Genomic DNA, 26,136 nt, shown 5'->3' with positions numbered 1-26,136 from the left:
CAAATGATGTCACCCACGTGTCATGGCTAATTCACCTACGTGTTATGGCTAGAAAACATATTAGGAATTCATTCTTGATTCATGACCAATGTGATTACTATACTGTGCAGAGTTTGCAAGCAATGAGCTGGAAACTCACAGGATTCTGGAATGAGAAAGTTTGTTACACAGACTAATCCAAAGGATTTTTTCTTGCTCAGTGGAGAAACTCAGATCAGTCAGGCTCCTAGTTTTAAGATGAGGGAAGTCATTTGTTCTTCAAGCCCAGTCATCAACCAAGAGTTCCAGATACTCACGGCTGACTGTGCGGTTCATACATTCCTATGCCCATTAATGGCATTAGCAGCTATAAAGATGGCTAGTTTTTATTTTTATTACATAGTATACTTCTATGAAAGGCACCTCAATTAAATCTGACATGAAGAACTCACTGCATTGTGCTGTATTCCAGCCATACACTCAGTGGGAGACGGCGAAGAGAAATAACAGGAGAGGAGAAATGACCCAGGGTTTGGGAGCACCGTATCTAAGCAGTTCTTCCTTACCTGCTCGCTGATTGATCGGAATCCCAGTTCCTCCAACAGGTCCAGTTCAAAGGTTTCTCCCAGCAAGGGATTGAATGGCTTTCCTGTGCGGCTAACTGTGGTTGAATAGGAAGACACAGAGAATGCTGCTACAAAACATAATTGCTCAGTCGAGCTCTCACATTTGGCTGCTTTATCCAACAATTCATGATATTCCAGGTCCTCTGTTAGCCTCTGTAGCATGGAGAGTGGTTCATTAAAATTTACCTAATGTTAACAAAAGAACCCATACAAGCATGGTTAGTTCTGCAGAAGTGCACTTGAAATCAGCCACCAATTAACTTGACACATTCCTTTTTAAAGAATCATATTAGGCTATGCAGCATGATGGACTACACTTACCTATTTCATGTACTAGAAATATTAAGAAATTATTAATATTTCAGTATTTATAGTGTACCCCACACCAGTGTGTTTTATGACATCACATAAGTCCAATGTTTGAGTTTTTGCATAGTAGAATTTGTATTGGAAATTCGGGGCAAGTGCTTCTTTTATCTTTGATTCATTTTACATTTATGTGATTGGTGGGGTTGTCTATTGCATGATAACACTGGTAATCAGTTGGTAAGAATACAGTAACCAATCAGGAAGGGAATAAAATGGCTGTGACACATAATGAGCAATGTGTTTCTGTAGCTAAACGGACTTCCACAGACCAATTTTACAACCCAGATTTCAGATGTATTCATTGCAGATATCTGGAAAAACAGACTTATTTGTGATTAGCAAGAACTGTAGTAGGAGATCTCAGTTTAGTTCCTTTATAGAAGACAATAGGATTTTTTGCACCTTGTGAAGATGATCATGACTGATCAGTCTGCTCAGCAAATGATACAGAAGCCTCAATAAATTTAGTCTCTGGCTAAATTTCTAAGAGTCTGAATATTTTTTGAGTATATTTTTTACATGGGAGTTTAGTTAAAGATTTAAGTGTTTAGGGCTTCTTTAAGTGGTATGCCTCAAGAATCTGTACTGTAATTAGTGCTTTATATATAATTGCAAGGGCAGTAGAGCAACTTTATAGTTGGAAGGGGTTGCCCAAATCAACCAAGCTCCACCCACTCGCTCTGTTCCCCACTGGAGTCTCTCTGCCTCACCCCCTTCTCATCCACCCTTGCTGCCCCTCTCTCTTCCTTTCTGCCCCTTACAATCCTCCTTCCCACACTGATCAGCAGCAGGAGAAGAGCAGTGGTGCCTAAGGCCACATCCTCCTTGTCCTCGACCAACTGGCCTAACTGCTGCTTTGAATTGCAAAGTTGTACAGTTCAAAACAGAAGTCAGGCCAAGAGTGGAGGACATGGCCAACCCATGCAACGCTGCTCTCCTCTTTCTGCCACTGAAAAACTGCTGGCTGCCTGATCCAGCCCCAGATCTTCTGCAGCGATTCTGTGGAAATGGGCAGAATTTGGTCAGCTAATAGGCAAACAAATTCGGGTGAAATTACATCCGAGCAGATATATATGGTATATGAAAACGATAGTGTGGTTTATATCAACATTAAAGGTACATTTTTGAATGTGAATATTATTGGTATTATCATGGGAATGTGAACATCTTTGAATGTGTATATTATAGGAGATGTGAATATTAGCATTTATGTGAAACATAGGTATTCACACACACATGGATAAATGTATGAACATCATTGTTTAGTTGTATAGAAATTTTGCCACATTTGTGGTTAATTATGTTTTGTATGTTATCCTGATACACATTGATGTCATGATTGATATTTTATGATTTACCCATGTGCTATATTGGTTTCGGATAGAATATGATTTCATACTGATATGTATGTAATCATTGTTTACATCTATATTTTTATGGTATGAATGTGGAGTGAATGATTTGGGATTTTGTGTTTTGTATTTCTCTATGAAGAGACAACAATAAATGATTGTATGAGTGTTTGTAATATATGATGAGAATGTTTTGACTCATATTTCATTATATTTGTTCCAGAATTTGGTCAGACCATGGCCCCTATGGTCAAGCCCATTTTGATGCCCGTGTAGCAATAATCTGGAAAAGGGAGTGAAGAGTGAGGTGATCAGATTCATACATGACAAATATTTATTCAAGGTTGTTAGATCACGAGCCAGTTATGGGAAATTGTAAGAGTTCCTTGTGAGACTGGAGGATTGGTTGTTTAAGTGGCAGATGAAAATGAATGCGAACAAGTGCAAAGTGATGCATATAAGTGAGGCAAGCTATTATAAACTTGTCTTCATGAGCTTTTCATGTATTGGAACTTACAATGTGGACCGAGCTGTGTCTGGATCTAAGTGATGTGTTTTGGATCTGCCAAAAAGGGTTTTTCAACCATGCAGAGACACTAAGCCACCACAGCTAAGGTGAAGGAATATAAAAATACATCAAAACCCCTGTGTGCTCTCCTGGGAATGACAAATGTTCTGCAAGAACCAGAATCTAGCACTCACAGTGTAAACGAGTTGGGAAAAGGTCTGTATGTTTAGCCTGCCCAGAGAAAGCACTACAGAGCCAGAGGAGGAAGCCAAAGGAATGCTGGGAGACCATTTAAGGAAGAAAAGGCTCAAAACAGCTGGCACTGTCTGTGTGTGAGGGGCAGGGATGGCCTGGAGTTGGAGCCAGTAGACAGGAAGAGAGGAGAACATCTGGCAGCCCTCCAATCAGTTCTTCTTCTGAAGAGTTAATTATCGAGAGGGAGAGACAGAATCTGCACTGAAGAAAGAGAGACAGACAGCTATTTTTGCTTCATAGCCGAGTTACATATAAAATCCCAACAAGGGACAACAGGAGCTGAAAGACTGAATGACTTCCTTTCCAGAAATATCCAGGTCTAGGAGCACACGGATGGATCACCCTCCGAAGAGACTGAGTTAAGTAATCTAAACTTTGCACAGAGTCTATCTTAGCAAAGGAGGGAGAAAGTTTATTTCCTTGCCTTTTGTCACAAATTCAGTATCTCATCTTAACTGCTTCAGCCTTTCATCTGAAAACAAGCATAAACCCTTGCTGGCAGGTACAGCTACACAAGACAGGGGGAGGCAGAGAAGCTGATGGACTGTGTTTTTTCATAAGAGATTGAAACCAGGCCAGCTTTCTGTTTAGTACCAAGTAAACCAGGAGAGATCTTCCACACACTGCAGTGCTCATCTGTTTGGTTTTTCATCTAGCCAGCTTCACCATCAAGAGGGACTTCTTCATTTTCTTGCTTGTTTTTTTTCCCCCCACATAATTTTGTGTTTGGGACAGACAGGTTGCACCATTTATAAACTGGTGTCATTGGGGTGAACTGTTTCCTCCCCCCCCTCACCTTTTTGAATACTCAGGGATAAAGACAATTTTTGAAAGCTGTGTACTTCACTGCTTTTTCCACGAATCTTTCTCTATTAGCAATCGTTTTTATTTTTTTTTTCTATCCATATGACTATGTTGGTTCTGCTGGCTGTTATTTTTGCATTGCTTCATTTAAAATAAGAAAACTGCAATTTTATATTATACTTTACTACTGTACCTTTCCCATTTAATGTTCTGGTTTGTTTTACTGTCTCTTACATAATACTAGTAAAAAGGTTAATTACTGTTTTATTATGGTGTGATGATTTTATCTGATCTGTGGTACCATAAGTGAGAGATTGTTTAGGAAAAACACAGAATTGTCGTAACAGGGTGACCAGGATCCTGTTTCTTCCCCCACTCAGGCTATTAACCTTAAGATAAATCATATTAATAAATATAATTTCTCATCCGTTACTCCCCAATCCAAGCATGGGGTAATTCATAGTTCAGACCAAGGGGGGGGGGGGGGGGGAGGGGGGCCACATAATGTGACCCTGGCCTTGGGGTTGTCTGGTGAGCTAATAATTACGTAGGCCAGCTGCATCTGGCCTAGATTGTTCCCTGTTATCGAGAGAGTGGGATCGCATAGTGATGACTGATGACTTGCTACCCAAATCATCCAAGACCCTGTATCTAAAGTAAAGAAACAGCTAATATTGCCTCAGAAATTCCTGAGGTGTGTACTCAGAAGCTTGCATGATGATACCGGACATATGGGAATAGATTGTATTACTGAGTTAGTAAGGGCCAGATTCTAATGCAGTCAGCAGATGTGTAAGCATATGTAAAGACCTTTTGAAATGTAATATGCGGAAGATCCTGTCCACTAGAACTGCCCCCTTGATTAACTTCAGTGTCAAGGACCACTTGATCTGGTATGCATCGATTTCCTATGCTTAGAAAATGACAGCTGAAATATTGGTAACATCCTAGTATTTACTGATCACATCACAAGATATGCCCAAACGTTCCCTACCAAAGATCAATGTGCGACTACTGTGGTCAAGAAACTATGGGAGAAATATTTAGTCCATTATGGATTTCCTAATCATATCCATTCAGATCAAGGACGAGACTTTGAGAGCTGCCGCATTAAAGAAATGTCACATTTGTGGTATCAAGAAATCACATACCAACTAGGGATGTGAATCGTTTTTCAACGATTAAAATTATCGTCCGATACAATAGGAATTCTAACGATTTATCGTTAAAAAACCGGGAGTTAGTGCGCACTAACCGGGAGTTAGTGCGCACTAACAGAAAATGATACAAATTGACACTTTTCAGGTCAGTTAGGAATGAATATGCATTCCTATTGGCTGGCTGCCCTCTTATTTATTGATGTTACCAAGGTTCCCACTGAGGTGATGGTTGGGGGGATGGGAAATGGAAACGGTTGGTAGCTTGACAAAAAAAAGTAATGTGATCAGTCAATGTGACTAGAACTTGTGCCTATCCCTGATACCGGGAGTGTTGTGATCTTCCTGCACACAGTTCCCTAACCCTGATACCGGGAGTGTTGTGATCTTCCTGCATGCAGTGCCCTATCCCTGATACCAGGGGTGTTGTGATCTTCCTGCACGCAGTGCCCTATCCCTGATACCAGGGATGTTGTGATCTTCCTGCACTCAGTGCCATATCCCTGGCATGCAGGAAGATCACAACACTCCCGGTATCAGGGTTAGGGCACTGCATGCAGGAAGATCACAACACTCCCTGTATCAGGGATATGGCACTGAGTGCAGGAAGATCACAACACCCCCGGTAACTGGGATAGGGCACTGTGTGCAGGAAGATCACAACACCCCTGGTATCAGGGATAGGGCACTGCATGCAGGAAGATCACAACACTCCCAGTATCAGGGATAGGGCACAAGTTCTAGTCACATTGACTGATCACATTACTTTTTTTGTCAAGCTACCAACTGTTTCCATTTCCCATCCCCCATATATTGTCAGTGGGAACCTTGGTAACATGAATAAATAAGAGGGCAGCCAATAGGAATACATATTCATTCCTAAACTGACCTTAACTGACCTGAAAAGTGTCAAATTGTATCATTTTCTGTTAGTGCGCACTAACTCCCGTTAGTGCGCACTAATCGGAAAAAACAATTTTTTAACTAAAAAATCGTGCCAAACACGATTTTCTTCTCCTGCCAGACGATTTCGATCGTTAAGACGATCGGGCACACGATTCACATCCCTAATACCAACCCTTATTTTCCTCAAGGTGATCCCCAGCCTGAACAATCAAACCCTGTTAAACATGCTGGGCACTCTAGATCCCCAGCAGAAACATCAAGGGAGTCAGCATGTGAGCAGGTTGGTTCACGTCTATAATTGCACAAAGAATAATGCTACTGGATATTCTCCCTTTTACCTCATGTTTGGTAGAGAGGCCCTGTTGCCGGTGGATGTATGCTTTGGAGTGTCCCCAATGGCAGCTCTGCAAGAAGCCATCTCAAATATATTAAGGACTTGAAGAAGCAATTGAACTTGGTCTACCAGGCAGCCTATGAAGCTGCAAGAAGCTGAAATACCAGTAACAAAGTCCAATATAATGCCAATGTTAAGAATCATGAACTGAGTGATGGGTATCAGGAAAGCATAAGTTGGCCAGTCGGTGGCATAAAGAACCATATCTCATTTTCTCCAAGTTACCAGACCTACCTGTCTATTGAGTATGGCCAAAAAGTGGTCAAGGCCTTGAAAGAACATTACACCACAATCATCTACTACCCCCTAGGGCAGATGGTGCGATCACCCTCACTTGACTCTGCTCCTTCATCTGCATCCAACCACAGATACTTCGGCAACTGAGAGGCTGAGAGGGTAGGGCACCTGTGAGCACGAAGGTTCCCCCAGACCAATTAGTAGAACCAACAGACAGTGAGGACTCTGTCAAAGATGGGATATTCTGTTGCATTCTCACAAAGGAAGAGTTCTGATCCCCTCGATTCGGTGGAGGCTTTTCACCCAAATACTATCAGTTAAATCACTGGGGGCATCATGCCCTCGGATAGGTGAGGGTACTAACCCCTCTCTTGCATCAATTCAAGCACCTCCTCCTGTAACCTCACTGCTGCCTATGTTGGAATTTGTTAGGGACACCTCTGATGAGCCGGTTGAACCTCCAGCATCAAGGACCCCCAAATCCCTGACTGAGCTAATGAGTGGGGAGGGTGGTGTTTTGGGCAGTGCAAAAACACACGGCCATGCAGAGCACAAATGGGCACCCCAGGCAGCACTTGACGCCCCTTGCTAAAGCAATGGTACAGAGGATGATCCCCAGTTGGAAAATGGTTAGGGAAGAGGTGATTAAGCCAGTTCAGAAGCTCATTTACAATGAGCTTCTGAACTGGCTTAATTCCTTGTGGTGCCACACATTGTTTGGGAAAGGCACAGAATTGTAGTATTGAGGTGACCGGGACCCTGACTCATCCCCCACTTAGGCTACGAATCCGAAGATAAATCATATTAGTAAATATAATTTCTTATGTGGTACTGCCCACCCCAAGCACAAAGGTAATTTATAGTCTAGGCTAAGGGGAGGGGGGGAGGACACCCTTACTTCATTTATAGATACCTGGAACTCTTATACAAATTGTAAAAAGTACATACATACAGGCATAGGGATCTTGGCGAGTTCTTTTCCAATACAATTTTTCATTATACTCCAGAGATTAAGGCTGTAGTTTGGTTTGTCCGGGATTCGAGTTCGTCTCCTTTTCTTGGGCAGGACTTCTCTTCTTGAGACATCATTGCAACATATCTGTGTACTGTGACATACCTGGGAACACAAAAAGCAGCCAGATTACACAAAGAAAAAACAGACAACAGCAAAAATCACATTCCCAACAATATAGAATGCAGGAAAATCACATGGGATCAAAATCCTAACACTGACAAAAATCGCATGAGGACAAAGTCCAGACAACATAAACCACAGCAAAATCACACAGGGGCAGAATCCCAACACAGACAGCAGCAAAATCACACGGGGACGGAATCTCGACAAAGAAGACCGTAGCAAAATCACGTGGGGATAAATCCAGACAACAGAGATCACAGCAAAATCACACATGAACAGAATTTTATTTTATTTATTTTAAAAGTCTAAATTCCCATGACTTCCATATTGTGTTTTGTGTGAAATTCTAACATAGATCCTGTTGAAATCACCACAGGGACAGCATCCAGACCGAGATATAGCAGCAAAATCACATATGGAGAAAATTCTGACAGTGCTGCATGGCCGTCCCCCTTTCCCTTGCGAGTTCTGACTTCCTGCAAGTTTTGGTGTTCCTATTGACATTCTTCTTGTTTGCTTTCCAGTACTGCCAAGCAAAGTCGATGGCCGAGTGAGATACTGCCCCAGATTCAGCTCACTTCTGAACAGTATTCTTAACCAATTTTCAGATAAAAAGCATATTTAAGAAAGAAGAAGTAAGCCAAGCGGAGCTGTCCACTAATCCAATTGCTTCGCTTTTCTGTATAGAGTGCTCTTACCAGCGTGACACGAAGACAACCACAGCGCAATCCGGCAACGGGATTCAGGGACAGAAAGTACTTCTGTTTTGGTATTTGCGCAGCAGGGACTTCCTTGCCCCTTTCCGGTCTCCTGCCTCCCCTTGTCAGATGTCGCGTTGATTTCTTGCTTCTCCCTTACAACAGTGTTCACATTCACGTAGCTCCAGTATCAAACACACGTAGCTGCCTCATTTTGTAAACATATTGGGGGTCAACTTTCAAAAGCCTGAGAAACTCGAAGGTCCAAAGGTACCTGCAAAACTGCAAGCTAATTTTCAAAGAGAATCTATTCATGTAGGTCTTTCTCTGGAAATTAGCTTTCGCAAGGTCCATGGGTAGAAAAGTACCCCGGACTTTGTTCTGCTTTAACATGCAGGCAGCAGAGCTGTATAGCCAGGCGTCTTGGCACCTACGGCCTTGAAAAAAAAGAAAATGCGTTCTCACCCTGTACATAACATAGGACATCTCATGTGTTTCTTTTTTTTTTCAAGGGGTAGGATTTATTAAAAACATAACACTATTATTTAGAACCTTTAAGTTGGTACAAGTGTGACCCTGGTCCCAAAAATGTAATCTTAGGTCTGTATGAATGTGATCCTTAACCTCTATCAGAACTGACCCTTACTCTCCCCAGCTGATTAGTAATCTCTAACTTGTTAAGCAGTAGGGGTTGAAGACAGAGTGTGTACCTTTAAGCCATGCCTTTTTTGATCTATTGAATTAAATGATTTTTGAGTATATTATACTAATTAGGAACCAGAGAGGCCAATTTAAACCTGCTGCGGGTTTGTCGGCATGATATTAAGCGTGTTTTTCTGCACTAATCCTACGCGTGTTATGTAGTAACATGGTAGCACGGGAAAAACGTGCACATAAACCTGCTCAAAAAGGCAGCCCGCTACCTCCTATAAATAGTTTGGTGTGGATAACATTTTAACACATAATAAAACATTTTAAATCACATACCGGTACTGCATATGTTCTCTAACATTTTCATCAGCAATACTGCAGAAAGGTTATCAAGAAAGGTTTCCCTTTTTGCATATGATACCAAAATCTGCAACAGAACAGGCACCCTGGCAGGTGTGGAATAGATGAGGAGAGATCTAGTGAAGCTTGAGGAATGGTCTACAGTTTGGCTTCAAAGATTTAATGCTAAAAGAATACAGGGTCATGAATTTTAGTAGCAAATTCTCAAGAGAATAGTCTAGTATAGAGGGTAAATTTCTGTGCACAAAACAAGTTCGAGATGATCATATCTGATGATCTTAATATGGCCAACCAGGCAGATAGGACAATGACAAAAGCCAAAGAATACTTGGATGCACAGGTAGATGAAACTCAGCAGGAATCAATATTGCCTCTGTATAAGTCTCTGGTGAGACTTAATTTGGAGATCTCACCAGGTGCAGTCAATGCTGTAGATTGCATCTTTAAAAGGTTATAAACCAAATAGAGACAGCCCAGAAAGCAGCTACTAAAATAGTCAACTGTCCTTATCATAGAGTATATGTAGGGACCTTCGCTTTCAATTTGTATTTTATTTTGCCTGGGAATTTCAATGTTATAACAAAAAAAATCAGTGGAAAAATGACTTTGATGAAACATACAGGAGAAAAATAAGTTGAAAAGTCATTTCTCTCAAACATTGAAATTCCCAGGAGTAATAAAACAAGAACTGAAAACAAAGGTCCATAAGCATATAGGAACAAAGATCTAAGCATGTACAACCGAGAGCAGCGCTTCTCTACCTTTTTAAACCCAAGGCACATCTACATTAACAAAAATGTTGGGTGGCACATCACCGTCCATGGGACAGGCAGTGCAGACATGGAAAGGACTCATATGGCCAAAAGAAGAGCTAAGAAAACATTGCAAGCCCCACCAATCTGTCTTCCAAGGTTTAAAACAAGGGGAGAAAGGAAGTGGAAATAACATGAAACGCTGTCACAGATAATGCGGTTTTCAAAAGTACATTGATGGTTTTATGAGGCCGGCTCCCCAATGCAGCAATACAAATTGGAAAATGGACCATGTTGGGGATGCTGCAACATTGAGACTTATAGTCACTGCAGCGGGACACCAATTCTCAAGATAAGTGTGGACTTTAAAGTTTTTTATGTGCAAAGAAAACTAAGAAAATTCTATAACAAATTTTTAAAAAGAGGTTATCACAAAGAACTGTTACAATGAAAATTCTTTGTGGAACCTATGATTATATCAGGGTGTGAACATGAGAAAAATGTGCTGTTTTTTGTGCAACAAGATTTCGAGCCCATCAGTATGAAAGTTCCTTAAAATGTATTCAATTTTGAATTTGGTGCATTTTTTCCAGCAGGACAAGCAGTATTTCTATCTTTCATTAATAAACAATAAAGTGAGAAGATTTTTTTCTTGGCATTTATTAAAATATACTTGAAACCGTCACAATGGAGCAGCTCCCTCTATATACAAGTGCAGAAGAGAGAAATCAGTGTAATGCAGGCAGCCAACTCTGTTACTTACCTTGGCTGCCTGAAATGGCCTGCTGTTGAAGAAGATGAAGGCCAGTACTTAAAACGATTCTGGGATTTGTTGAAACTGATATGGAAGGCAGTAGTAAGAAAAGGACTGAAGGCTAAGGTAAAAGACATGGATGAGGGAGGAACTGGTGTTGAAGTACGTACACTTGTTGTATACTTATCTCACCAAAATAGAAGAATCTCAGCTGAGCAGACTTGATAGACCACTTACTTAAAGACAACCCATTCCTACTAAGTGGAAAGTAGACTACTGGGAGAACAGACTGTGCAAAACTGCTTGCCCAAACTTACTGTTACCTCAGGACATGTTGTGTAGACAGTAGTAGTACACAGATGACCAAGTAGAGGCTTGGCAAATTCTTCAATGAAAGTGGCCCTGAGATGAGCCACTGAAGTCACCTTGGCTCTCACTTGATGAGCCTTGACATAATCTGTAATCTATAAACTAGTTGCACATACAGTGTATGATGCAGTCCTACTATCCAACTGGACAGTGTTTGTTTGGTTATTGCCATTCTCAATTTATCAGGTCAAAGAAGCAGTTGAGAAGCCTGATGATGCTACTCAGTCCTCCTTAAATTATATGCTAGGGCTCTCTCTCTTACAATACAAGGAGAGCCCTTTCTCCTCTATATGCATATGGTCTCAGAACAAAAGTAGGCAGCACATTAGCTTGGTTAATGTGGAATGCAGATATCATTTTTGAAAGGAACTTAAGGTGAGTATGCAGAACCACCCTGTTGTGAAAAAAACAATAGGTATGATGATTAGGCAACCCAAACTTGCAATTCACTTATTCTTCTAGCCAAAGTGATGACTACAAAGAATACCACTTTCCAAGTGAGAAACTTCAAGTCCATTGAATTGAGAGAGGTTCAAAAGGAGGCTTCATGAGTTGATCTAGTACTATACTGAGATCCTAAAGCAGTTGAGGTTTACTGACCAGAAGCCTGGAGTGCAACAAACCTTTCATTAATTTAGATACCATAAGGTGATGACAGATAGCCCCTTGTACCTGCTGATGATATGCCACAATGCTGCTATGAAGTTTGACTGAAGAGGTGCTAAGGCCTGAGGATGAAAGTATGAATACATACTGAAGTAATTCCCTCAGGCAATAGGATAAGGGGTCCAGACAGCTAGTTTCACACCAAGTCAGGAACCTCTTCCACTTGAAATTGTAGGACCTTGTAATGGGATTGCTTGGCCTAAATCTGACAAGCTTGGCTTAGGATGTATTCAAAAGGCAGGCCTCACTGGACTCAGTGTTCTTATCACTGACCCCTGCATCACGTGACTATACAACAACTGTGAGAAAGGAAAAAGTAAATAACAGATGCACAGGGTCTGCGGTGAGGGAGTTAGAGTCACAAGAAAAAGCCAGTTGTTTTCTTTCCCTGAACTATGTTTTGAGAAATTGCATGTATCTCTCAAAATATGCTTTCAGATGTGCAGACGAAGAGGGTGTAATTAACAGAGGCATAGGAGGGAGAAAGGAGAAATACAGAGAGAGAGAATCCCGAACTTTCAGCTGCTCTCCCAGTAATTGTAAGAAAAGTATTTGTATTACATTATTACAACTATTGTCTTTGCTACCTTTGCTGTGATGGTTTCTGGAGCATAACCTAGAATTAGTAATAAAACATTGCTTATCCTAGAATCTACACTTGAGCTGACTTAGAATGTGAGTATGTGAATGTGGTGTGATGAGCTTTGTTAAGCAGATCCTGTCAGGAAGGGAGCCTGCAGGATACTGGCTTTGTTTGTGTTCAAGGTAGCGGATATGTATCTTATTACACCTAGAGACTGAACCTGTAACAGACCTCCTAGTTGAAGGCTTTCTAGACTAAATCAGCACATCTTCCCTTCAGAAGGAACAAAGAAGAGACTATTGAGTGTTTAACATCCATGCCATGAGGACCAGGGATGTCAAGTTTAGATGACAGAACCTGTCTTCCTTTTGCGTGATAAAGGTTGAAAATATCTTCAATAGAATTGGAAACTGCACTGATAGCTGGATGAGAAACCGAAAGCACACTTGTCATGGACAGGCTGGTGCAATCAGGATCATTCTTGCCTTGTTCTGAAGAACCGTCCTGGTGATTAGAAGATTTGGTGGGTATGCATAAAGTAGACAGATGTTCCAGCTTAGCAGAAAAGTATCAGGAACATGGGAGAGAATTTGTAGACCTTTCTGTTCATCTCAGAAGGAAAGAGATCAATCACCAGCTTTCCCTAGCGACTGAACAATTTGTCTGTGATTCTTTGATCCAAGGACCACTTGTGCAGTTGTAACACTCTGCTGAATCAGTCTGCCAATGTATTCTAAATTCCCAGAAGATAAGCTGCCCAGAGATGGGCATTATGGTGATTCATCCAGGACCAGATAGCTTCCTGGCAAACAGCATAAGAGGCGGTCATCCCCTGCTCATTTATGTAGTACATGGCAACTTTGTTGTCCACCTGGATCAAGAATCTCTTTCTCAAGGAAAGAGATTCTTGATGGTGAGTGAGAGGTGGTGAGAGAAAGCACAACAAATGGCTCACAGCTCCAGCTGGCTGTTCTGTAGAAGAATCTCCACTGGGGATCACAATCTTTGTATCCATATCACAACGATGTGTGCTTCCCATCTTTTGGTGGCGATATGGATAGATAGTCACTTCATGCAGCAGGATTCATCCACCACTGAAAAGATGCTCTCATTGTAGGGTTCCACCAAGATTCAGTGGAATAAAGGCTAATAAAGCCAATCCCTTTGCTTTCACAGGTCCCATTGTAGGACTCACATGGGCAGATGAACTACATGCATGGCAGCAGCCATGTGTCTGAGGAACACCAAAACTGATCTTGTTTATTTTTTTATTTAAAAAAGTTAAATGCTGCACCATCCCAGGTTCTAGGCAGCTTACAAAAAGTAAAACATTCATAAGTATTATAAAATTATAAACAATAACATAAAACCAAATACAAATAATAAAAGTTTCAAAATACCCCTGGCTGCATCAGTTTGGAAAGAACATGGGCTCATGAACTCTCCTTTCCAGAAGAATTTCCTTGGGCACAATTTTAGAGTATTACGTTGAGACCATCCTTATCCTCTCAGATTACGCAATCTTTATTTTTTCAAGCGTGCCAGACTCAATGGACCCCTTGGACAATGCATAAAGTGGGCCTGTCTTCTTTAGATACTTGTACTTGTGGAAAGTCTAAGACTTCGCTTTCTCACCTCCTATTTTATTGCGTGCATACTTTTCATTTTTGTCAAGAAGTATGGGAAACATTTTCACAAATGCTACATATTTCTGGCTCCTTTATCTTACTCAGTTACTGTTCTGAAATCCCTAGCACTTCACCCTGCGCTTCCCCCTCCTAAAACTAAATAGTTGAATTTGCTACTTTCCATAGCAATTCAGTTAATGTTTGCAAACTGGAAAAATGCATCCATGTTGAATGTACATTTTAGGGTAAATTTTATTTGCTTATATTATAAATGTGAAAGAGTGGCGGCCGTCTGCTACAGTAGACTTCCTTGCTGGTTAGTGGTCTGGAGGTCAGATCATCTTTATTTTGACTAAGACTTACTATGACTTAGGCTATGATTTTCTTTCTTGCTTTGAGATATATTTGTACTTATATCACTTCTTTAATTTGTTTCAGCCTCCACTGTGTTTTCTTTTTTATTCTTGATAATGTTTATTGTTACTTTCTTACCAAAATGCTATCCTATGCTAATAATTGACATCTTTCTCTGTTGTCTATTTTGTAAGACTATCTCCTGAATTTTGTTATTTGTGCATCTGTTTCAATAAATAAAGAGATTTGAACTGAAAAAAAAAGTTTCAAAATATATAATTGTTTGGTCCTGCTGAAGAAGAGACCTTGAAAGCCTCTTTAGCAATGCGACCCTTTCAGTTGGGAGAAATGTTCTCTCTTCCGGTCTATCCAGGTTCCTATAAACTGGATTTGTTGAACTGGAACCAAGCTTGACTTGAAAGAGTCAACCAAGGCACTGAGGGTCTAGAGGATACATATGGTCTTCTCTAAGGATTCTACCCCTGATAGGGATGGGCCCATCACCAGTCATTCGTCCAGGCATGGAAACCTGCAGACTCCCTGCTAACAACACCACTAGGAATTTTGTAAACACCCTTGGGACCACAGAGATGCCAAAGGGATGCAAGTCCTTCATCACGAATCTGAGGAACTTCCAGTGGGTAGCGTGAATGGAAATCCTTTAGATCTAAGGTGCACATTCAATACTCAGTTAAATGAAAGGAAGAATCACCCAGAAGTTGTTCATCTTGAATCTCTCCTAAACCAGCTGCTTGTTCAATCTTTGAAAATCCTATATAGGCCTCAATCCTCCTGATTTCTTGGGATTAGGAAATACTGAAAATAAAAACCCTGGCCATACTCCTGGAAAGGTTCAGGTTTGATTACAATCTGCAGAGGAAGCAACTCCCAATTGCAGCTGGGAAGACAAACAGATCTGAGTTGAAGGCTGAAATCCATTGGGTTGGAGGAGGTTAACAGAAGCACAAGTGGTTGACATATTCCTCAATTTTCAGGACCCACCAGTCCTTGGTAACCCAATGCCATTCTGGGAGGAAGAGATAGGGAGGCAGGCCTCAGAGCTGTTGAAAATTGATACCTGGCTTAGGCAGCATCTGCTATGGAGTCAGGCTGCTGCCTCTCACTCTCTGTATCCTCAGTAGGATGCTGTTGCTGTAGAGAAGGCTGATTTCAGTAACGCTGAAAAGAGCAGAAGGAATATCTTTGGAAGAATAGCCACTTGGAAGAGAAAAACTGGCACCTGGTTGCAGTTGATGATGATTGCAGGGTGGATTGATGTTCTTTAATCACAGCCACCATCTCTTTAAATCCAGATAGGTTTCCCTTGTACAGAGTACATATGTGAGATGATTCTGCAAATCTTCTTTTAGGTTGCTAGCTTGCAGCCATGAGAGTCTCTGGGTTCCTATAACAGCCACCAAATTCTGGCTGCAGTATCAAAAGCTTCATAAATGGAATAGATAAGATGCTTCTCACGTTCCTCTGTGTCTTCTACAGCCCAATGGTTTTGATGACTCCATCAAGGGCCTTAGCTTCTAGACACATTCATTCAAACTCTGTACCATATTTATTTATTTAAAAAAATTATATCTTGCATAATCAGTGCAAACTATAAAAATGGTTTACAATAACATACAATCCAGGCAATCTACATAGAATCCTGAAAGACCTTTTTACCAAAGGTGTCCAATGTCTTCAGATCCTTTCCTGGAGGCATGTTGGAACGGTCATGGATGCAATTAACATGCTTCAGTGCTGATTCAACCACCACTGAGTGGTGCTGTTGGTGGACCATCTTGAAACCAGAGGCGGCATTGTACTTTATATTTCAAGTTCAGCTTCAAGGCCACTGGGAGACACAATGTAGGCATATACTACATCCTCATCTGTAGGTCTTGGAGAAGCGTGTGGACTGGGATAGCCATTGAATCCACTGGAAGTTGTGAAAACTGAAGGAGTCTGAAGATGTCCATTCTCAGGTCCTTTAGTATGCTGCAGCATGTCTGGAAAGCTACTGAGGAGACATCTTCTGACCTGGAGGGGAAAACATCCAGAAGAAACTCAGACTGGATAGAGCCCACTTCTTTACCATCTGATCCATGAAGGTACTCCCCTGGAGAAGGAGAATTTACCACCTCAAGGTGAGGACTTACTCCAAATGTTGGAAGCCCTTGGGGCGAAAGTATGCATTGGTGTGGAACTTGGAGCAGCCAACCTATGCAGGAAAATGTCCTTCCTTCATACACCAGAAAGCTTTAACTTCCCCTTGCCCCTGTCTTCAGGGGTTAAGGAGGCAAATAAATTCTTGACTAGCTCTGATAGCTGGGCCCCCACTAGTTGGGGAATCCTCTGAGCCTCCAACACCCTTTCCATGAAGAAATACTTCCTGACTTTGAACCTGACTACTTCCTTGGAGCTTCACATTATGACCCCTTGTTCTACAGTTTTCTGGTCATTGAAATAGGTTTGATTCCTGTGCATTATTAATTCCTTTCACATATTTAAAGTCTGCCTCTCCTCTTCTCTAGTATATTCATATTTATCTCCTTATAACTCTTTAGATGCAGACCCCACACCATTTTGGACACCTTTCTCTGGAATACTTTCATCTCGTCTCTATCCTTTTTGAGATATGGTCTCCATAATTGAACTCAGTACTCCAAATGAGGCCTCACCAATGACCTGTACAGAGGCATTCTTACATCCTTTTTCCTGCTGGTTATGCTTCTCTCTATGCAGTCCAGCATCCCTCTGGCCTTTGCTAGCACATTGTCACACTGCTTCATCACTTTCAGATCACCTCAAGGTCTCTCTTCCAGTCTGTGCACATCAGATATTCTCTCTCCATCACATAAGCTCTTTTGGATTTATGCACCTCAACTGCATGACTGCACTTATTGATACTGAATCCCAACTGCCAAACCTTCAACCACTCCTCATGTTTTCCTAAATCACTTTTCATTCCCTCTACTCCTTCAGGTGTGTCTACTTTGTTGCAATTATTAGTGTAATCTGCAAAAAGGCAAACTTTTCCTTCTAACCCTTCTGCAATATTGCTCACAAAGATATTAAACAGAACCAGGCCCAGAACCGATCCCTGAAGATTTGGAAACTGGTGGCTAACTGGAGGTGGGGTTAGGAGTGGTTTCCCATGCTTTTGGTGGCTAGAAAGGGAAACTTCCTGCCTCAACTTCTTGTGCCAGAAATCAGAAGAAACTTCATTTTTAAATGAAGAGCAGATCTTCTGCTCGGCATCACATCAACGCTTAATGCTCTTACCCATTAACACCTTCCAAAGGGCCTTCACCTTCTTCCCTGGGGGACCTGGATTATAGATGTAGCAATTTGATGAGTTGTGATCCAGGTCCAAGCATCAATAGAAGATGGAGTGGGTATTCGTAAGAGACATAGGGAGGTCCATGTTAAGTAAGCCATACAGTGGACAAGTTATCCAGTTAAAGGCCAGATAACTGGTCTCTTATATATAGCAGGATAAATGTCCTGCTGAATATACTAGCTTAAAGTTATCCAGCTCCATATAGCTAGATAACTTTAACTCTGTCTGGCCAGTGTTTGAATATGGCTGATTAGGCCTATAGTTATCAAGTCTTCAAAGATATCCGATTAAGTAGCACTCCTTAAAAAAAAATAATTAAGCACACTATCACAGACCTATTGGCCTTTTTTTTTTTTAGCTTCCACCATAAATGTTCAGACCTACCTTCTCTCCAGAACCCCCCCACCCAACCCCTTGAAATGTCTAAATTAAATAGATATTGGAACCAAATGAGTCCAGTAATCCAGCTATCCCATTTCTCTTCCCGCTAAATATACCTGAACTATGGCCTTTTCAACCCCCTCAAACAGCCCCCCATGCAATCACCCTCCCAGTATATGAATTGCAGCCCCTTTTCTAACCTGGGATTGCAGTACAATGTGAGGCCAGGTTTTTCCAGTGTTGCTCAGTTAGTAATGCTGGAAATGTACTCTGTTAGCGTACATATTCAGTGCTGGGTCGAACATGTATGCTGATAATGCATTCTTCCAGCATTATTACCTGAAGAAAACTGGAAGCGCCCGGGATCACATTCTACTGCTGTCCCAGTATAGAAAAGGGGGCCATGATTCAGATACTGGGCGGATGGGTGGGGGGTGTTTGTGGAAGGAAGATGAGAAGGCCCTATTTCTGATATATTTAAGTGGGGAGGACTGGAAGGCTGGGCTGGCTGGCACCGATAGCGATTTAATTTAGACATTACAAGAGCTGAGGGGTATTGGCCAATGAGTGGGTTTGAATGTTTGTGGTGGGGGGTGTGGCCATCGGGTCAGGAGACCCGCAACGGTTTTTTGATTTTTTTAAAGAATGCTGCTTAACCGGATATCTTTGAAAATATACGGTTAAATAGCTAGCTAACAGTCACAAAAGGTCAGTAACTTTAGGACTGCTCTAAACATATCCAGCTAACTTAACCAGATATAATTGAAATTTAGCTAAGTTAGGATAACTTAATTTGGATAACTTTGGATTGTCCCAGAATGCCCCTATTTTCCAGTTAAATTATAGCCAGATAATGACTTATCCTGCTATAATCTAAGTGCCCAAATATTCAATAAAATGCCATTTAGCCAGATAACTTGTGAGTTATCCAGTTAAATGGCTTTGAATACTGACTTCATGGTGCCCACAGATATAGTCATTAAATCTGCTTACTGCTCGTTTCTTGGCCTTTTCCTATTTTGACATTTCTTTTTTTGTTTAGAACGTAAAAGATTCTGTTGGAGGGTCTGCCGAGGCAGTGACAAAACAAATTTGATTAGCAACAAGGCAGAATAAAGGCACAAGGTCCCAGAAAGTTAGAAAAATTGAAGAGAGAAACTGGAGCCTGTCCGTGCAGTAGCTTGGAAAAAGGAAGAATGGGAGGCTCTTGGGGTGGTGTGCACGCCCAGGAGGTCCCACACATGCTCAGTAGAGCTTTGCTGGGCTTTGACAGCTGGGTCTGTGTCAGCGCCATCAGATTGCATCATCCACACATAATAGTCAATTCAATCATTAATGCACACTGCAATACTGTCTGAGAATTGTTTGCAAATTTTTTACCACAAAACATTCCTGGATTCTGCAGCTTGGTAGTTACATAATAATCATTTGTCTGTAGTCCAAACAATGTCACCTCCAGCTAAATTCCTGTAATTTGATGGAATAGATTTTATTAGTGCTTTAGAAAAGTAGGGGTCAGGGGGGTACCTGAAGAAGTGAGACGGAAATTTGCCCCAGGATCAGATGAGTGTATGATGGGCAGAATTATCTGGTTTCCAAATTAAATCACTCTGCTCCTTAGTAAGACACAAGTGCAAACTAAACTTACAACATATGCTCTATCAGTACTCAGGATGATCAGAGCAAAGAGATGGATACTTCCTCCCCAGCTCCAGAAGAAGCTATGAAAGGTCTCTGCTGCACCTCCAGCTCTGGCTAGTTGCTGAAAGAAATACGGTGAGCTTTCGTTTCCTTGCAGGTTTGGATCAACGGAAGGATCTTCCATAACCCCATTCACCACTACATGCAATACTCACACTGTCCTCCGGGGTCCAATCTTCAGCATGACCCCCACTAGCGCCACTCAGGCTACTCCCAGAACGTCTGCAGAAAGAGAGAATGCGTGTCCATTAGTGTCAAAAACAAGTGTATATGAGTGCAAACAGTGTGGCTATGCACTCATATACACTTGTATATGTACAGGAAAGAACATAAGCACTGGCAGGTTAGGTGTAGACATTAATAAGCCAGGCCAAGAAAGAACTTAAGAAGAAACTTGCCAGAGGCAAAAACTAATAATAAAATCTTTTTCAAGTACATCAAAAGCAAGAAGCCTATGAGGGAGTCAGCTGGACCACTGGATGACCAGGGGGAAAGGGCCACAGCAGAAAAACTGAATGAGTTCTTTGTTTCAGTCTTTACTGAGGACCATGTTGGGGAGATACCCATGCTGATAACGATCTTTAAAGGTGATGATTCAGATAAATTAAAGCAAATAACTAAAATTGGAAAATATAATCGAGCAACTTGAAAACTAAAGAGTAACAAATCACTAGGCCCATATTGTATTCACCCAGGATTCTAGAAGAACCCAAATATGAAACTGCAGACCTGTTACTAGCAATCTGTTACTATTATTAAAATTGGCCGCTGTGTCTGAAGACTGGAGGTTGGCCAATGTAAAGCTACTTTTCAAAAAGGGCTCCCAAAGTGATCCAGTAAACTATAGACTAGTGAGCCTGATGTCAGGACTGAGCAAAATATTGGAGGTTTTTCTTAAGATATGGATACACATGACTTAATGGGGAAAAGCCAACACTGATTCAGGAAAGAGTGAGACAGTCAATATAATGTATCTGGACAAAGTTCATCATGAGAGACTCCTCAGGAAATTAAAAAGTTATGGAATAGGAGGTGAAAACCTAATGTAGACAGGTAAATGGTTAAAAGATTTATTTTATTTATTTATTTATTTAGAAACTTTTATATACTGGTATTAGTGGGGACATCATACCGGTTCACATATTAACAAAAGATTTAGAAGTACATTTCAACAGGGGAGGCGAACTGGGCAGGGGGTTAACCTAGAGCAGTAGGGAAAATAGATTAAACAACAAGAAATCAACAAGAGGTCATAACAAGAAGACAACAATGTACATTGTGATTAGATTCCTTAATATAAGGAAAAGGGCGGTCACCTAGGGGGTATGAGCAATAGAGGGAAGGGAGGGTCTATTCTGTGTAGGCTTGGTTGAACAGGAATGTTTTTAGTTTCTTTTTGAATTTGATGGCGCAGGGTTCAAGGCGCAAGTGGACGGGTAGGGAGTTCCAGAGGGCGGGGCCGGCAATGGATATGGAGCGGTCACGGGTGGAGGAGAGATGAGCTGCCTTCAAGGACGGTACATGTAGATTACCTTTGTTGGCAGATCTGGTGGCTCGGGAGGACAGGGGCGCAGTGAAAGGGAGGTCAAGCCAGTTGGAGTTGTGTGTGTGGATAGATTTGTGTACTATGGTCAGGGTCTTGTAGTGTATACGGAAAAGGATGGGAAGCCAATGTAGATCCTTGAGGACAGGGGTAATATGTTCGTGTATGCGTGTGTTGGTAATGAGCCTTGCAGTGGCGTTTTGCAAAAGTTGAAGGGGTTTTATTGAAGATAAGGGGAGCCCTAGGAGGAGGGCATTACAATAGTCCAGTTTGGAGGTAAGGGTGGCTTGGATCACTGTGCGGAGATCTTGGGTGTACAGCAGGGGTCGGAGTTTCTTAAGAACGTTGAGTTTGAAGAAGCCTGCTTTGAGGATAGATTTGATTTGTGGTTTCATGCTAAGGTTGGGATCAAGGAGAACTCCGAGGTCCCTAACAGCTGGTTGACCTGAGAGGAGGTTAAGTTTAGGGTCATTAGGTATGAGGTCAGGCGGTTGCGAGGAGATGTGGAGGAGTTCCGTTTTGTTTGCGTTGAGGGCAAGCTGAAGGTTGGTGAGGAGGGAGTTGATGGCTGCAAGGCAATTTTCCCAGTGCTCCAGGGCGTCAGATATAGAGCTATGAATGGGAATGATGATCTGAACATCATCAGCATAGAGATAGAATTTGAGTTTAAGGTCAGTGAGGAGCTGGCAGAGGGGGGTGATATAAATATTGAAGAGGGTTGAGGAAAGAGATGAGCCTTGCGGGACTCCTTGTTGTAAAGGGTGTGAAGCAGAGAGGAAACAGATTAGGATTAAATAGTTTTCCAAATGGAGAAAGGTAAATAGTGGTGTTCCTCAGGGATCTGTACTTGGACAGATCCCCGAGGCCCTCCACTCATACTATTTCACATTTATATTAATGAACTGGAAAAGGAAATAACAAATTATTCAAAATTAAAACACCAGTGGATTGTAAGGAACTGTAAAGGATCTTGCAAATCTGGGCAATTTGGCATCTAAACTGCAGAAGAAATTGAATGTGGACCCATGTAAAGTGATGCATATAGGGAACAATAATCCTAACTATAGGTACACAATGCTGGGTTCCATATTTGGAGTCACCAATCAGGAAAAAGATCTTGGAGTCATTGTGGACAATATGTTGAAATTCTCACATTGTCTATTTTTGTCACTGCTGTACACAGTACAAACAGAATATTAGGAATTATTCGGAAAGAAATGGAGAATAAATATGAGAATATCATAATGCTTCTGTATCACTCCATAGTATGACTAGACCTTCAGTATTGTGTGCAGTTATAGCTGCCCATTTCAAAGAGATATAGCAGAACTAGAAAAGGTGCAGAGAAGGGCAACAAAAATAATGTGGAAGGAATGGCTCTCTTATGAAAAAAAGGCTAAAGAGGTTAGGGCTTTAGGAGATGACAGAGGGGATTATGCTAAGGTTCATAAAATCACGAGTGGGTGGAACAGGTAAATAAAGAACGGTTATTTAACCTTTCAAATAGTATTAGGACTAGGGGCTACTTCATGAAACACAGATGACTAATAAAGACAAGAAATTGGACAACAAGAAAGGTTTTTGGCCCTACTTTTGCTGTTTCATACAATCATTGTAAGTCGGGCTTTCACCTTTTTTTTTTTTTTTTTTATTGTTGATCAAGGTATGTAGGACAAGTTCCTAGAGGAAAAGTCCATAAACAATTATTAGCCAGTCAGATTTGGGGGAAACCAACACTTACCATTGGGACCAGGCAACAAGAAACTGGGTCTACTATTTGGGATCTGCCAGGTAGGTCCTAGTGAGCCAGACTGACCACTGGAACTTTTTGGTCTGACCTAACATGGAATATCCTTAGTTCTTATGGTATTGTGTTGATGTATACTGAGGTGTCTCAGAGAGAATTATCCTAAAGACTCAGACATCAAAGGACACAAGTCATGGAGCGTTTATCACAGATTACAGTGTAACCCCCTCTCTAGTTTAGGGTCAGGAGAGCAGGGTCTCACGAGGGTCTCAGGGCCAATCCTTTAACTTTCTCCAGCACAGTCCAAGGGCCCCAGGACAGGGTTCTTTCCAATTGTAGGGGGAAATAAATCCTTCAAAGCCTAAGATGGCAGTGGTGACTCTTTTGTTGTTGCCCGGGGGTGGGGGGGGGAGGTTCTCTTTCAACTTTAAAGAATGTGAGTGCCAACAAATATTCTGGAGACTCAGAATGAGTGTCCAAAAATAAATATTTACTATTAGAATTCTTAAATAGCAATATGGCACTGTTCACAACCATTCTTAGCACAAGGTGGCATTTACAGTTCTTTAATTGTATCCGTGCAAGTGTCTCTCAGTTTTGGGCATGGAAACTCTTACCCTCCATGGTATGGCTAAGTAGGGTTCCCAGTTGGGCAGGGTATCCTTACTTGGTACCGAAAACCCCAGATGGCAAAAAGGATTACAGTCTTTGCACAGTCTCCCTAGGGTGAAGACTTTGGTTGAGTGTCCTCAGGATAGAATTGTGTCTTACTCACAGTTCTCCACTTCAGTTGTCGCAATGGGATTTTTTTTTAATAGTAAAAGTCCAATAGCAGGGAACACAACAATTCTCTACAGATGTTCCGTCTTCAGGCAGGAAGGGTGGACACAACTTCCTCCTGGGAACTCAGAAAAAATCTTCACAAAGATATATCATCTCTGGAAACCTCCTGCGGCAGGTCACCTCTGATTCAGCTCCTTCTGTGAGGGCTGGAGCGCACCGGAGTCTTCCTTACCCCCTGATCTAACCTAAATGGTGGATACCCCGAAATCCTCCAGCCAGGACTACCAGGGCTCTCACAGAAAGAATCCTCGAAAATGGCAAAATATCCCAAAATCTCCAACACAATTATGTAACCAACATCCAAGAAAGCCCTGGTCCCTTTCCCACTAGAGTATTGGCCAGGCGGTGAAACCCAGTATTCAAGCTGGAGAACAACTCAAGAAAACACGCGTACTCACTCCTAACCAAAATGCCACACTGTGAAATGCTGCAGGCTGCTTTAATATACTGCAAGGGCAACCTCAGTGAAGGAGCTGTTCCCTCCCTATACTACCTTTTCTATCTTAGCTCAAAGGATTCAAGACTTGGGCTTCTATAGTGACAGTCCCAAAGGGTCATCATAACAGTCTATGATAACCAAGATCTGAGAAACTTTTTTTTGTAGCAGGAACACATCTGATCACATTCCTGAACACAGCATAGCTGAAAATGCAGGGAACATAACACATAGCTCATTTCTGCTGGTACATCTGCTAAATCCCTTAATTGATATATATTCTAACTTTCACCAGCTCTTTCAGCATTAAATAGCTGGTTGTCAAAAAACTGCCAGTTCTGACACCTCTAGAAAATGAAATCTTTCACATATCTGGGTACATCACAAGTAAAAGCAGTGCAAGTTCACCCCTCTTATCACAGAACAGTAAAAGCAGTGCAAGCTTCCTTCAAACATAATAATATATACAGCTCAAACACAATGCCCCAAACACAGATACAGCAGTCCAGTTTCCCTTATACAAATGATAATCGCAGCATGAAGAATAAATCAAATGAGAGAATGCATGATTCCCAAACAACTCACCGACTAAGAAGTGAAAACTACCTTACTATCTGTGATTACCAACACTTCTTGTCTTATGTTCTGGTCACAATTCAATCTGCCCCAGAAACAGTTTCTAGATAGATAGAAATTAATAGCTACATATGAACTCCAACATCATAACCATTCGTTTTGTTTTGTCTCGTTTTATCTGTTGAATAAATAACTATGAATGTCATCTTGTAAACGGCTGTGATCTATACATGGAACAACGGTATATAAAATGCCTAAATAAATAAAACACTATCCCATCACAGAACAGGTACAGCACCAGGCAGCAGAAGTACAAGCTTCCTTCACACATTAAGGGGCTGATGTAATAAAGTGCGCCCAGCCTATTACACAGCTTATCAAGAGGTTGGACGCGCGTCTTTAACCCCCGATGTAATAAGGAAATCAGCATGGCCAAAATGTGCGGCCAAACTCGCACGTAGCTAAAAGCCCTCGTCACATGTAAATTCCATGTAGATGACACTATTAGTTATTATTCCACATTGCAATAAATAACTGCTCACCCAGCTTCAGAGCTGGCATGAAGGTCTCACAAAAGCACAATTCCTGCTTTCTGAGGTGCCTCCCACTTAGTATTACGACAATACTAAGTCAGAGGAACCACAGAAAGCTGTATCATGCCAAAATGAAAAGGGGAAAAAAAATTCTGGGCACACGATATACTTGCTCCATGCCATGTATTTTGGTCATGTATATTATGCCGGTAGTGGGGATAAAATGGACGCTCGTATTGAGCGTTTGTTTTCCTAACCCACACACAGCCACGTGATTTATAATTAGTATGGATACATTTTAGATTATATTTTTTGTTAATTTTAAATTTTAATTATGTTAGCCTCATTAATTTCGACTGTACATCGTTTTGGTTTACAAATGTAATTAATTGCGATTAATCAAGCAAAAACAAACATTTTTAAAAGGTTTCCTGGGTGCCCAATGCCATGGACTTGCTAGGGACACACAATGTTCCCTAGTGCGTCTTTTTTTAGTGCA

General features: G+C 41.4%; 1 protein-coding gene across 7 annotated transcripts in view; it reads right to left on the bottom strand.

The window, feature by feature from the left end:
* The window catches only part of OSBP2 (oxysterol binding protein 2), a 299,091-nt gene that overhangs the window by 42,269 nt on the left and 230,686 nt on the right, over positions 1 to 26,136 (bottom strand). For all 7 annotated transcript variants that reach the window (XM_029619307.1, XM_029619309.1, XM_029619308.1 and 4 more), the window contains 3 exons: positions 20,115 to 20,181; positions 7,540 to 7,704; positions 546 to 791 (listed from right to left, as the gene is read on the bottom strand). In XM_029619307.1, the coding sequence (XP_029475167.1) occupies positions 546 to 791; positions 7,540 to 7,704; positions 20,115 to 20,181 (478 nt within the window). The remainder of the gene's footprint in view (positions 1 to 545; positions 792 to 7,539; positions 7,705 to 20,114; positions 20,182 to 26,136) is intronic.

This window comes from Rhinatrema bivittatum, chromosome 11 (genome assembly GCF_901001135.1).
Source record: "Rhinatrema bivittatum chromosome 11, aRhiBiv1.1, whole genome shotgun sequence".
NCBI lineage: Eukaryota > Metazoa > Chordata > Amphibia > Gymnophiona > Rhinatrematidae > Rhinatrema > Rhinatrema bivittatum.
Note: the sequence above shows the minus strand (reverse complement) of the source record. Positions and strands in the feature narration are given on the sequence as shown.